The 15,457-nt window shown below is 38.2% G+C and overlaps 1 protein-coding gene across 4 annotated transcripts in view; it reads right to left on the reverse strand.

Moving 5' to 3' along the window:
* The window catches only part of LOC133577053 (protein diaphanous homolog 1), a 104,636-nt gene that overhangs the window by 39,679 nt on the left and 49,500 nt on the right, over positions 1 to 15,457 (reverse strand). For 3 of the 4 annotated variants that reach the window (XM_061930574.2, XM_061930573.2, XM_061930572.2), the window contains 8 exons: positions 9,049 to 9,179; positions 8,888 to 8,971; positions 8,744 to 8,804; positions 8,347 to 8,486; positions 7,953 to 8,235; positions 7,700 to 7,818; positions 6,926 to 7,042; positions 2,581 to 2,696 (listed from right to left, as the gene is read on the reverse strand). In XM_061930574.2, coding sequence (XP_061786558.2) covers positions 2,581 to 2,696; positions 6,926 to 7,042; positions 7,700 to 7,818; positions 7,953 to 8,235; positions 8,347 to 8,486; positions 8,744 to 8,804; positions 8,888 to 8,971; positions 9,049 to 9,179 — 1,051 coding nt within the window. Of the gene's footprint in view, positions 1 to 2,580; positions 2,697 to 6,925; positions 7,043 to 7,699; positions 7,819 to 7,952; positions 8,236 to 8,346; positions 8,487 to 8,743; positions 8,808 to 8,887; positions 8,972 to 9,048; positions 9,180 to 15,457 lie in introns of all 4 variants that reach the window. The other variant, XM_061930575.2, reaches the window with a different exon arrangement.

Raw genomic sequence — 15,457 nt, forward strand, 5'->3', positions numbered from 1 at the left:
GCGTGTGTGTGTGTGTGTGTGTGTGTGTGCGTACGCATTTAGAAGCAGTGCAATTAGAGCCTCCTCCGATGAACAACGGAGACCTGCTCATAAAGGACTATTGAACTCTGGAGACACTGCCTGCCCTTCCGCTGCAGACACGCTGCCTCCACTATGACAAGTCTTTTCTTGCCCACACTCGAAAAACATTGGTCAGAAGGTGTAATATTTCCCACCTGAAGCAGTCACAACCTCCGTATGAAAAGAAATGGCTCAAAAAGCCATAGCCACGAGATTACAGTTCTGGAAAAAGATGCCAATCCCACATTTTGTTAAATGCAGTACAACATCTGCAGTTTTAATTAATAGTGGTAATTAAATGTTGCAATTGCTATTTTGGATATCCCAGCCTCTTCTTGATTGGGATAAGTGGGTGAAGGATAAGTAAAAAACACTAATTAAAGCTTGGCGGTTCCCAGAACTATTTGTCACTAGGAATATCATGACCACGTCAAAAAAGATGAGCAGAAAACTATGAAGATAATAAAGACACCAACAATTTCTACGAGAATTATCTGACAAACGATAACATTTGCAATGTACTTATTGCATTCTTGTATCATTCACCTCTAACAATTTAGTGTGTTCCACATAGCTCTTATGTTTTATTCATATTTGATCAAATACATTGTCTTGTAAAAGAGACAAAAGATTTTGAAGACCCCAACCACTGAAAATTGGAATCTAATTAAACTAAGTAATACCTCCAAAATATTTTGTTTTGCAAACAGCACGAGTAGCTTTGATTATGTGACTTGTGTTAATTGGCTTATGAGACCAGTTAAAGGGGAACATTATCACAATTTCAGAAGGGTTAAAACCATTAAAAATCAGTTCCCAGTGGCTTATTTTATTTTTCGAAGTTTTTTTTTAAATTTTACCCATCACGCAATATCCCTAAAAAAAGCTTCAAAGTGCCTGATTTTAACCATCGTTATAAACACCCGTCCATTTTCCTGTGACGTCACATAGTGAGGCCAAAACAAACAAACATGGCGCATAGAACAGCAAGCTATAGCGACATTAGCTCGGATTCAGACTTGGATTTCAGCGGCTTAAGCGATTCAACAGATTACGAATGTATTGAAACGGATGGTTGTAGTGTGGAGGCAGGTAGCGAAAACGAAATTGAAGAAGAAACTGAAGCTATTGAGCCATATCGGTTTGAACCGTATGCAAGCAAAACCGACGAAAACGACACGACTGCCAGCGACACGGGAGAAAGCGAGGACGAATTTGGCGATCGCCTTCTAACCAACGATTGGTATGTGTTTGTTTGGCATTAAAGGAAACTAACAACTATGAACTAGGTTTACAGCATATGAAATACATTTGGCAACAACATGCACTTTGAGAGTGCAGACAGCCCAATTTTCATCAATTAATATATTCTGTAGACATACCCTCATCCACGCTCTTTTCCTGAAAGCTGATCTGTCCAGTTTTGGAGTTGATGTCAGCAGGCCAGGGAAGCTAGGGTCGATATTCTTCTCTTGATCATCTTCGGTGGCATAAGGGATGGTGTGAGCCAAGACATCCAGGGGGTTTAGCTCGCGCGTCTGCGGGAACAAACTGCCGCCATTGCTTGCCGTGCAACAGGGGTCCTTTGTCCCTGAATTGCTCACACACTCGGGCAGATTCAATGGGGGTCTGGCGGCAGATTTCTTTGACTTTATCGTTGGAAATGCATCTGCTTTGAGTGTCGCAGGATATCCACACATTCTTGCCATCTCTGTCGTAGCATAGCTTTCGTCGGTAAAGTGTGCGGAACAAACGTCCAATTTCTTGCCACTTTCGCATCTTTGGGCCACTGGTGCAACTTGAATCTGTCCCTGTTCGTGTTGTTACACCCTCCGACAACACACCAACGAGGCATGATGTCTCCAAGGTACGGAAAACAGTCAAAAAAACGGAAAAATAACAGAGCTGATTTGACTCGGTGTTTGAGAAAATGGCGGATTGCTTCCCGTTGTGACGTCATCGCTCCGAGAGCGAATAATAGAAAGGCCTTTAATTCGCCAAAATTCACCCATTTAGAGTTCGGAAATCGGTTGAAAAAATATATGGTCTTTTTTCTGCAACATCAAGGTATATATTGACGCTTACATAGGTCTGGTGATAATGTTCCCCTTTAAGTCGGGGTCCACGTTAATCAACAGCTGGGCCTGTGGTTAAGAAACATTGACCTCAGGAATCCATCAATGGGTCTCAATAATAATAATAAAGTTTTCATTGTGACATTTTGTTTGATTTTGCTTTAATGTAAAACATTTTCTTCAAATAATATGTACCATTGAGTACTGCACTCTGGCACCACCCAGTGGTGTGTGTGACCTACTTGACATGTTTACTCAGTTGGAGATGGACTATAGCTAGAGGAAACCACCCATAAATACATAGTTATTCTGTTTTTTTTCACACCTCAGTGTGAAAGAAACAGAATAACACTCAAGTTACTTTATTCAGCATCAAATTAAAATGGAAATATATGTACTGGGGAGAGACACATGGTGTTTTGTGCTTTCTTTCCCGACAACTCACCTATCAAGCCTTCAATATCGAGCCTGAGGTTGCGGCACTTGAAGTCGGGGTCTGCTCCATTCCGATGAAGCACGATCTGTGCGATACACTCATCTATTAACTTGTAGTACTGAGGCCTGGGGGAGAAGGTGACAGATTGACAAAGAAATGAATTAGGAGACATGGGAAGACTGCGATGAGGAAAGGCAGAGAGAGGCTGGCACTGGAGGAGGTTTTGCACATGACTCAGGGATCTCTCGTGACAATTAGGGCAGTTTGTTGTTTTCATGAGCCACAAACCTCGTGGCCAATAATGAAGAAAATGAGCCAGTTGAAACAAACAAGCTCTGTCAATTTGTTGTGTGCGTCGTAGTAACAGTTGGTGAGTCTAGAGTTTGACAGTGTGTATTGGTACGGAAGTGTCTCGTCAAGTCAGTTTCACAAACTTCATTTTGGAAGGGTCTTATTGCTTGAGCCCATTACATACTGCCATATGTTATTTATTTGGTCTGCCTATCTGTATTAGTCACTCTGCCTTTGCACAACATATTCTCCACTCCAGTCCCCACACTGCTACACTATGATGTGTCAGTGTTTTTTTGTTTTTTTCCTCCACTCACAACTAAAGATTAATCCGTGGAGCGAGAGAGACACCTGCTGTAATTTTTGGAAAACTGCAGTTGGAATCAAAATGATACCTTTAATAAGACATCTGTCTCTACACTTGTCCCTTAGTGTCTACCGAGCTCTCCACCTGGGTTCTCTTTTCATCAGTATGATTAAAAACATGTAAATGTGCCTCTCTAAAACGTAATCTTTATCTTTGAGAAGCAAGTGAAGCGCTCCACCAGGTAATTGGCATTGTTGGAAATAATCACATAAAATAATATATAATATATAATATTTCAAATAATAAATGAACCTACGCATCGCAACGGTAATACGATAGATCTAGTGCTGGTCAGGGGTGTCACCACCTCCAAAGTTATGGTACTCCCGTATACTAAAGTAATGTCCGATCATTACCTTATAAAATTCGAAGTTCTGACTCATTGTCAACAAACTAATAATAATAACTGCTATAGCAGCCGCAACATTAATGCTGCCACAACGATGACTCTTGCTGACCTACTGTCTTCGGTAATGGCACCATTCCCAAATTATGTCGGCTCTATTAATAACCTAACTAACAACTTTGACAATGCCCTGCGCAAAACCAGTGATAGTATAGCACCGCTAAAACAAAAAAGGGCCCCTAAAAGGCGCACCCCATGGTTTACAGAAGAAACCAGAGCTCATAAATTATCATGTAGAAAGTTGGAACGCAAATGGCGCGCGACCAAGCTTGAGGTTTTCCATCAAGCATGGAGTGATAGTTTAATATCGTATAAACGCATGCTTACCTTAGCTAAAGCTAAATATTACTCAAATCTCATCCGCCTCAACAAAAACGACCCTAAATTTTTGTTTAGTACAGTGTCATCGCTAACCCAACAAGGGACTCCTTCCAATAGCTCCACCCACTCGGCAGATGACTTTATGAATTTCTTTAATAAGAAAATTGAACTCATTAGAAAGGAGATTAAAGACAACGCATCCCAGCTACAACTGGGTTCTATTAACACAGATACAACTGTATCTATGACGGATACTGCAATACAAAATAGTCTCTCTCTTTTTGATGAAATAACATTAGAGGAACTATTACGGCGTGTAAGTGGGATAAAACAAACAACATGTTTACTTGACCCACTTCCTGGGAAACTTATCAAGGAGCTTTTTGTATTATTAGGTCCATCAGTGCTAAATATTATAAACTTATCACCTTCCTCTGGCACTGTTCCCCTAGCATTCAAGAAAGCGGTTATTCATCCTCTGCTCAAAAGACCTAACCTTGATCCTGACCTCATGGATGTCGTTGTGGCTTGTGCAGCCCTTTGAGACACTTGTGATTTAGGGCTATATAAATAAACATTGATTGATTGATTGATTGAAAACCACAATCCTCTACTACTTCCAGAACAAACACTAAAAGTAGGATAACAAAAAAACTGCAAAATTCTACACGTTTTCTTTGTAAATTAGTAGAACAAAAATGCTCTCTGTCTTCAGTGCTAGGATTAAAAAGACAAATGTGAAAGACAAATCAATATAATTCTATACCTGCCATGTTATCTAATAATTACATTGTGCTCCTCTGCCTGTTTTGACAGAAAAATATTTGGACAAAGAAACAGAGTAATTAGAATTTTGCTGCAGATAAGAGCTGACGGCACTCCTTCCTATTAAAATGGAACTGGCATGTAATTTCATACATTTGGAATGACGCCCGAGAAAACAAACATCACATTGATGGAAGGAATGAGCCAAAAGATAGAGAGGCCTATTAAGAGTTGTGGGGAATGTTTTCTCATTTCTTTTTTTTTTTAATATAACAATTTTACACCAATAGTTGGTCATCACTGAGGAGAGAAACAAACTGTCACTCAGCATTTCCATTTTAGACCGTGGCTATGCCTTCATTTTTGCCCATGCATTTGTATAAATAATTGCAGTATGCATGTATATTGTGTCCTGTGTGACTGTGGTGTCGTCAAAATACCTTATGAATGTTATTACAATGTTTGATACTCGTGTCAAAAGGTTCAAAATAATCATGAAGTTGATGCATTTTGATGTGAACTTGCATGCATTGTTGGATGCCTCCGTTCGCTGGGTTTTGCAGTCTGGCTAAGTCGTGACGTCAGAGCCAGGTGAGAGCACTTATTGATTAAGTAAAGCCCACAGCCAGAGGGGGAGGAGCTCCCACATTTGCATCAGGCTAGAGGAAAATAGATAGAATAAAGTTGTTGTTTTTTTCATTTAATCTTGGCATTTGCATAATAACACCGATGTGCAACATGCAGTGACAAAGATGCTACGAAATGCAGATTTTTAATGCAGAGTCTGAATCAATTGGCAAGTGTGCCGAATGTTGTGACCGGGTGAATCTATAGGTTTATGAAGTTTATTTTCAAACATGTCTGGAAAAAAATTTTTTAACAGTGTGAATTTTCACAAGATAAATTATGTTACTTTTGGAGAGGGTGGGGTGCGGTTTTATTTGCAATTGTGGTTATTATTATATATTATATTATATATACACACACGTATATACATGTACGTATGTGTGTGTATGTATATATATATATATATATATATATATATATATATATGCATATGTTTGTGTATATATATATATATATAATAAAAAAAATATATATATATATACAAATATATATATATATATACACACATACATACATATATACACACATACATATATACACACATATATATATATATATACATATATATATATAAATATATATACATATACAGTACATATATATATGTATACATATATACATACATATATACATATAAATATATAGATATATTTACATATACACATATATTTATACATATATACATAAATATATACATATATACACATATACATATATATACATACATATATATATATATATATATATATATATATATATATATATATATATATACACATGTATATATATATATACATACATATATATATATATACATATATTTACAAATATACATATATATATACATATATACACATACATATACATATATGTATATTATATATATATATATATATATATATACACATATTTACATATACATACATAAATAAACATACATATACATATATACACATACAGTATATACAGATAGATAGACAAACAGACAGACAGACAGACAGGCAGACAGGCAGACAGACAGACAGAGACAGATAGATAGATAGATATCCCTAGACTACATTATTGTTGAATTTGATTGATAAGTTAATTTTCTATCAGGGATTATTAAAAGTAGTGCATTAAATGTCTATTACTTCCCCAAATGTCCTCAAATCACTTGACAAACTTGGAATTTAAAAAAAAATACATTGCTGTGTTTGCTATTTTGAACAATAAAAGCAAACAGCAGGAGACTGGTTCTTTGGTAACAGAGAGAATGACAGTCCAACACAGAGTAGAAAGAAGAAAAAAAATAGAAATATTTGTAGCCGCAGGTGGCTGGAAGACGCAGCGATTTTGAACTGTCAGTGCTGCTGTGACGTTCCTTTGTATTTCACAGCAATCACAAAGATCAATACCGCACAACACACTCTTTCCAAGTTGCACGCCAGACCACCTGACACCCATCTGGCTTTAAGGAAAAACTAAGGTGAAGCAATAAACAACACTATGCAAAGCAGTATCATGAAACATGTAATCCCAGGTGCTTGTGACTAATGAGTGAGACATGGATGATAAGACTGAAGTGTGTGTACTACCTGGCCATATAATCATTGCGGATCAGCAGGAGGTGTTGCATCAGGGACAGGAAGTGGTTTTCAGCTTTGGAGTCCTTCACTGTGTTGACTAAAATATCAAACACTTCCCTCACATCAGTAAATCAAATGGAGTTAAGGAACATAACACAAGACAATAGAACTGAATGTGTATATTGCACATTAAATGGTGAAATACAACTACAGAAATGAAGTATGGATCAGTCAATATTCTGCACCACTGAGACACCTGCTGTTGAAAACTATAACTGCAAGTCAGAATCAAATAATGCAAAAATAGAGCTGGTGTATTTTTCCCTCTTCTATCAAACACCTTCTCAAAAGGATTTTCATAAAGCACAATGTTTTGTGCAAAAATGTAATTCAACATCATTTGAAACATCCAGCTCACTTTCCCTTTGAAATGATTCAAGAGTCAAAGTATGACCTTTAGAGGTATAAAATAGTATTAACATATTGTGTTAAGGTAAGAGAAGCAGGGTAATGCAGTAAGGCAATGACAAAGGTGGCCACAGGCGAGACGCTTGCGCCACATGACTAACACATGCCTGTGGGCTGCCCCATGCCTATGACTCAAGTTTGCATATAAATATGACCAACCAATTCCCTAAAGCATGCCCATATAAACCTTGTAATTAAGCATCTGTCCGTGAAGAGAACAGTCAAGGCGAGTGAAAAATAGACCAATGAATGATCTTCCTTGTGTATTTAGAGTAAAGCAAAGTATGTTTTACACAATGTCCACTGAAAGGATATTCCATTTCAATGCGTATGTCATCCAGGCGTGCTTTAAGGTCCTCTGAGTCATCCTCAGTCTGCTCATCAAAAACCGTAAGTTGCACCCTCAGCTCCTCATTTTCTATTTTGCGCACCTCCTGCAAGGACACAGGTTGGCAGAATTGTGGAATTGTTTGTGTCTTAAACGCACGTGAAGACTTTGACCGAGCAGCAATGAAAATGACGAGCAGCCTGGCAAATTGGAGTCACTGTGTAAGTGTATGTTCTGTACCTTAAGGCTGTCTCTGAGTCCCAGTCTTAGGAGTTCAGAGCGAATATGGATCCTGAAGTCCAACTCCTCTCCGCGACTGATCAATGCATTGATTAACTGCATGCAGCCACCCTGAACAAATAAGACAACATGTTTAGATGATATCCATTCAAACGACACATGCTGTTGATTGTGTACCTTAAGAGCTATATTGTCACTTTTCATGCCAGCCAAAAGAGGCTGGAACCTCTCAATGTCCTGCTTCTCTGCCTCCTCCGTCAGGGCTTCGAGTACACGCTCATGACTACACAAAAATAAACATATGTACATTTTGCTTACACTCTTGATGGGCTATCGCAAGCATTTTGTAAATGGTCCCTGGCCACCACCATCTCCACCTATGCAGAGGTCTTACAGATTCTCTGGGTGTTCCAATATGGAGACGGCAGACACTAGTGCGACAGCATCCACCATGATATTAGGCACCCTCGGGTTGATGGCTCTGACCAGCAGAGGAATACCCTGGTCCGACTCCAGCATGGATTTTAAACCGTACTAAACAGACGAAAGAAGGAAAAAATGAATAGTTATGTAAATGTTCCAAATGAGATAAACTTTGCAATGTTATACTTATTGATCACAGTCAGAAAGTCGACGATTATTTGTCAATATTTAATGAGGAAAATCAAATATGGTGTCAAACTTTCCTTTTGTCCTAAAAAGAAAATTTAAAAAATGTCGCCCTCTTGTGGCTGTATTTCTAAACAACAACTCAGACTAAAAAGCTCTGCTTTTTGGTCAAATAGTCTTACCTTGTTGTTCATGAAGGATTTCAGACAGCGAATGATCTCGTGTTGACATTTGACTCCCATCCTTCTAGGAGGAGGTTGACAAGTATTATTATTACATGCACCGTTTCAATAAATTGTCAACAATAAGTAGTTTAAGTGTCTTACGAGTCATCATCTTTTTCCTCTTGCAGTCTTCTTAGTCGATTTAGCAACAATGCCAGGCCTTCAGCCCCAAAAGTCTGCACCCAACTAGGGGATAGAAGAGCAATATGTTTTATTTGACGTATTTTTGACCCAATTATTATCATTAAGTCTTGATGCATCACCTGACTGGGTTGTTACTGAGCGAGACTCGTAGCGATTCCAGACAGCTCAGCAGGTGTGCGTTGCGGTAGTCTGATCTCAACTCCTGAATATACATCATGGCCGACTTGGAGCTCTCCTTCTGGTCTTGACCCTGACAAACAAACACAACAAACAGAGTGAGCAGTGCCCACTTAAATGTAATAGTGGTGTTATTGTTACTGCTCGTCACCACATGAATGACGTGAACAGTACACTGGAAAAAGTCAGTGGTCAAAAACAAGAAAAAAATACAAAAATGAGGGGTATTTTATTTGAACTAAGCAAAATTATCTGCCAATAGAACAAGAAAATTCGGCTTGTCAAGACTTTCCAAAACAAGTAAAATTAAAGCTGCAAGCAGCGTTGGTCGGGCCCGCGTATTTGGCAGGTGCTAGTCCTAAGTGTCCCAATACTTTTGTCAAGTTGTAGTCCTAAGTGTCCCAATACTTTTGTCCAGTGTAGGTGTCCCAATACGTGTGTCTAGTGGTAGTCCTAAGTGTCCCAATACTTTTGTCCAGTTTTAGTCCTAAGTGTCCCAATACTTTTGTCTAGGGGTAGTCCGAAGTGTCCCAATACTTTTGTCCAGTTGTAGTCCTAAGTGTCCCAATACTTTTGTCCAGTTGTAGTCCTAAGTGTCCCAATACTTTTGTCAAGTGTTAGTCCCAAGTGTCCCAATACTTTTGTCCAATTTACGTCCCAAGTGTCCCAATACTTTTGTCCCGTGGTAGTCCGAAGTTTCCCAATACTTGTGTCAAGTTTTAGTCATAAGTATCCCAATACTTTTGTCAAGTTTTAATGTGAAGTGTCCCAATACTTTTGTGCAGTTTTAGTCCTAAGTGTCCTAAAACTTTTGTCCAGTTGTAGTCCTAAGTGTCCCAATACTTTGGTCCAGTTGTAGTCCTAAGAGTCCCAATAGTTTTGTCCAGTGTAGGTGTCCCAATACTTTTTTCCAGTGGTTGTCCTCAGTGTCCTAATACTTTTGTCAAGTTTTAGCCACAAGTGTCCCAATACTTTTGGCAAGTTTTAGCCACAAGTGTCCCAATACTTTTGTTCAGTGTAAGTGTCCCAATACTTTTGTCCAGTGGTAGTCCTAAGTTTCCCAATACTGTCGTCTACTTTTAGTCGTAAGTGTCCCAAGACTTTTGTCAAGATGTAGTCCCAAGTGTCCCAATACTTGTGTCCAGTTTTTGGCTTAAGTGTCCCAATACTTTTGTCCAGTGATAGTCGTAAGTGTCCCAATACTTTTGTCTAGTGTACCAACCTTGTCTGCATTGTGTGGGCACGCTGGTGCATCCTGCTTTTAAGCAGCCATTAAAAAAAAACAGCAGCGCAGCAGCATCAGCGCAGCGGTTCTTTGAAGGGTCATAAAATCAAAACCGGAGCAGGTATCAAAACGCTCATCTGTACTTTTAATCACAAGGGTTCAATCTCTCTCCTGTATTAGTTTGAAGCCGAAACAACAAACGTGCTCAGAGGAGATAATGTTTGAAGAGAGGTGACGGGTTTTTACAAAAATTTTGTTTTGAAGGGGGAATAGCAAACTTCCTGTAGATTTTTGCTTAAGGATGTCAATGAATGAAATGTAGGGCTAAGTGAGACCTACATAGAGGTATTAGTTTCATGTCTCTCCAACATTCCCAGTGCGAGTTACAGGCAGTTTTGTCATTTTTTTCTTACGAGGAGCAGTTATTTCTGCGTTTTATTCAAAAATTGCGCTAGAGCGCAATTTTGAGATTTGGGGTTAGGTTTTTTTATTAGATCGCAATTTTTGCCAGTCCTGATGTGTGCGTTCAGTTTGGTGAGTTTTGAAGCATGTTAAGGGGGTCAAATTGCAGCTCAAACAGGCAAAAGTGACTGTTTTTAATACTTTTTTGTCTTGAAGGGGGAATTGCCAACTTCCTGTTGATTTTTGCCCAAGAATGTACTATTATAAAATCTAGGTCTAAGTCAGACCTACATAGAGGTTTTTGTTTCATGTCTCTCCGACCTTCCTAGTGGGAGATACAGGCAGTCTAGTTTGTTTTTTTCCTAGGGGGCACTAGAGCGCAATTTTGAGTTTTGTGGTTCGGTTTTCTTATTAAAAGGCAATTTTCGCAGGTCCTGATGTGTGGGTCAAATATGGTGAGTTTTGAAGCATGTTAAGTGGGTCAAATTACAGCTCGAAGAGGCGGCCGGTATAATAATAATAAAACCTTACAAATTCAATAGGTCCTTATGTCCCATTGCATAAGGACTCCCTTTGGGAGTCCTTATACAATGGGCCATGCGGGCCCTAATTATGTCCCATTGCATAAGGACTCCCTTTGGGAGTCCTTATACAATGGGCCATGCGGGCCCTAATTAAAGCTGCAAGCAGCGATGAACAGGACCGACTTTGACGGCACATAAAATCCAAACTGGAGCAGTAATTAAAACTCTTTCGTCAACTTTTAATCAGAAGGGTTCAATCTCTCTCTTGTGCTACTTTGAAGCTGACACGACAAACGCGCTCAGAGGAGATAATGTTTGATAAAAGGTGACCGGTTTTTACAAAACTTTTGTTTTGAAGGGGGAATTGCAAACTTTCTGTTGATTTTTGCTGGGGGTTGTCAATTTATGAAATGTAGGTTTAAGTGAGACGACCTACATAGAGGTTTTTGTTTCATGTCTCTACGACATTCCTACTGGAAGTTACAGGCAGTTTTGTCTGTGTTTTTTTCCTAGGAGCAGTTTTGTTTGTGTTTTCTTCCTAGGGGGCGCTAGAGTGCAATTTTGAGTTTTGGGGTTTGGTTTTTTATTAGGTTGCAATTTTTGCCAGTCCTGATGTGTGTGTCCAGTTTGGTGAGTTTTGAAGCATGTTAAGGGGGTCAAATTACAGCTCAAAGAGGCAAAAGTGACCGTTTTTACAAAACTTTTGTTTTGAATGGCAAATTGCCAACTTCTTGTTGATTTTTGCTGAATGATGTTAGTGTATGAAATCTAAGTCTAAGTGAGACCTACATAGAGGTTTTTGTTTCATGTCTCTACGACATTCCTACTGGAAGTTATAGACCGTTTTGTCTGTGTTTTTTCCTAGGGGGCGCTAGAGCGCAATTTTGAGTTTTGGGGTTTGGTTTTTTTATTAGATGGCAATGTTTGCCAGTCCTGATGTGTGTATCCAATTTGGTGAGTTTTGAAGCATGTTAAGGGGGTCAAATTACAGCTCGAAGAGGCGGCCGGTATAATAATAATAATAATAAAACCTTACAATTACAATAGGGTCCTCTGTCCCAAAGGGACATTGCGGTCCCTAATTAGCTAAACTCAATGAACCCAAAAATACCTTAAAATAAGTATATTCTCACTAATAACAAGTGCACTTTTTTTGGTAGAAAAAAAAAAATTAGACCTCTTTGCTCGATATGTTGGAAAATATTCTTAAATTAAGTAAATGCTAGTGCCACTATCTTGACATAATAGAATAGAATAGAATGTACTTTATTGTCATTATATTTGCATATAACGAGATTAAGGACTCCAAATATGGGGTACAAGAGAGAAAAAAAAACTAACAATTGAAATAAACAGACTACTATCAAATAAAAATAATAAGCTAATAAAAATGATATGCGCTCTGCATTACATTTCTTGAAACCAGCAAACTTGTACTAAAAACTAGTTTATTGTTCTTAATGGAAAGGCAACAAGGCAACCGTTTGTTACTCTCGGGGTCTACTAGCCGCTCAGGCTAAAAATGCATTTTTCCATGGATAACATGACATCATCGCGCCAAGTGCGTGCTCTTTCAGTCAATTAGTGCGCATATATACAGCCCGGCTCCCGGACAAATTTTTTTTATTGTAATTTTGAAGAATTTACCTAAATGTGCATGAACTATTTCTGTTCAAAATAGTTAGAAACGTCACATGTTAAATGTTTAAATATTAACTGTCAGTTTACTGTACTGTGCAAACTGTGCTACTATATGAGTACGTATTTTCTATTGTTTCATTGAAAATAAAACAGCAAGGTCCATTTGGCTGTCATCTGTTTTAATTATGAGACACAATTGTGTCAAAATCATGATTTTTTTTTTCATGCTTGAAATAAGAAATGATTACTTTAAAAAAGTATTTTTATACTTGTGAGTGTTGATGACACAGCTTTGCAACACTTGATATTCTAGTTTCAAGCATGTTTTACTCAATATAGCTCATCAAATCTCAGCAAAAAGCTGTAATATCTTACTGAGATCATTTAGGACCAAAACACTTAAAACACTAACATAAAATCTGCTTAGTGAGAAGAATTATCTTATCACACAGAAAATAAGCAAATATCACCCTTATTTAAGATATTTAATCTTACTTAGATTTCAGTTTTTGCAGTGTACATCCCAAAATTTAGTAGATCAATTACATTTCAGCTAACCTTTTATTTTATCCTCTGTAGAAATAGAGATCAAGCTTGGAGATAATTTAGTCTGGTGTACAGCTTGTATAGATTTACTATCCTCTCGCAGCTATTGTTGTGGACCAGGAAAAAATGACTGGTGGATATTATAAACCTTCTGCTCATCCATCTTCCTTCCCCTTGAGAATGCCCTACAGGTGCAGGCCTTATAGAGTTCATTTAAGAATCGACTTTAAAAAAAAACACACAAATCACAGATCTTGTGTGTTCTGTTTTAAGGACTTATTGTAAAAAAAAAAAAAAGAGAGATATCGAAAATAAACGCGTTAACTCAAGTGATTAATCACAAAAAAGTACAGCAATATATTTTGAGTGCACATGCTCTTTTACCTTATCAGTTACCTGAAAGGTGTTGTTATACGTCAGTGATCTGGGGCCGTATTTATCAAGCGTCTTAGGAGTATACGTCAGTGATCTGGGGCCGTATTTATCAAGCGTCTTAGAATTACTCCTAAGAAGTCTGCTAAGAGTTGACTTATGAGTAAAGAAATTCTTCGCTGAAAGCTGCACTTAAAAGTAAGTTATAAAGCGTCTTACTCACACTTTCAGCGAAGTGTAGGACTGAATCTTAAGTGTCACACTCAGAGCTGAATTACGACATTACTATGTGCCGTAAACGGAATTTTAGGTGACGTCATTTCTGTGTCCATAGAAATGACCAATCACGGAAGGGAATCCCTTGTCTAAGAATAAAGAAAAATCTTAGAAATATTTAAGTGGACAATGGGAGTGTATATTTTGACAATAAACTACAAAATAATACAAAACAAACAAGATTGGCAATGAATCAAAAATAAATGTTGCCTTTTCTTTCCAATTCATTTTCCCAGTGGCGAGATATCGAAGCATTGTGATGACCTTTAGTTCTGCTGTGAAAGCTCTGCTGTGTGATGTTGCTGATAAGATAATAATACCTGCTCTGTCTAAACCAGGGGTCGGCAACCCGCGGCTCTAGAGCCGCATGCGGCTCTTTAGCGCCGCCCGAGTGGCTCTCTGGAGCTTTTTAAAAAATGTATGAAAAATGGAAAAAGATGAGGGGGAAAAAATATATATTTTTTGTTTTAATATGGTTTCTGTAGGAGGACAAACATGACACAAACCTCCCTAATTGTTATAAAGCACATTGTTTGTATTAAACATGCTTCACTGACTCAAGTATTTGGCGAGCGCCGTTTTGTCCTACTAATTTTGGCGGTCCTTGAACTCACCGTGGTTTGTTTACATGTATAACTTTCTCCGACTTTCGAGGACGTGTTTTATGCCACTTCTTTTTCTGTCTCATTTTGTCCACCAAACTTTTAACGTTGTGCATGAATGCACAAATGTGAGTTTTGTAAATGTTATTGACTTGTGTGGAGTGCTAATCAGACATATTTGGTCACTGCATGACTGCAAGCTAATCGATGCTAACATGCTATTTAGGCTAGCTATATGTACATATTGCATCATTATGCCTCATTTGTAGCTATATTTGAGGTCATTTAGTTTCCTTTAAGTCATCTCAATTCAATGTATATCTCATGACACACTATCTGTATGTAATATGGCTTTTAATTTTTTGCGGCTCCAGACAGATTTGTTTTTGTATTTTTGGTCCAATATGGCTCTTTCAACATTTTGAGTTGCCGACCCCTGGTCTAAACGATACCGTTTGATCAGCTGCTCGTCATCAAACAAAGCCAGGACATCCTTCCGCTCCCTGAACGTTCGCGCACGTCTCTCTCGCCTCAGTGCCATCCCCCACTGGCAACTCCTAACCACTTAGGACACCTCTGAAGGTCTCTTCAATATCGTGGAGAGTAGCAGTGATTCTTAGACTTAAGAAAGTTGATAAATATTTTTTATTCTTAAGTTTGAGAGTAGGACTACATTTCGCAAATTCTCAGGACTTAAGTGTAAAATGGCACTCTAAGACGCTTCATAAATACAGCCCCAGGTCAATAATATGTCAGGGCAAAG

The sequence above is a fragment of the Nerophis lumbriciformis genome, linkage group LG36 (assembly GCF_033978685.3).
Source record: "Nerophis lumbriciformis linkage group LG36, RoL_Nlum_v2.1, whole genome shotgun sequence".
Taxonomy (NCBI): domain Eukaryota; kingdom Metazoa; phylum Chordata; class Actinopteri; order Syngnathiformes; family Syngnathidae; genus Nerophis; species Nerophis lumbriciformis.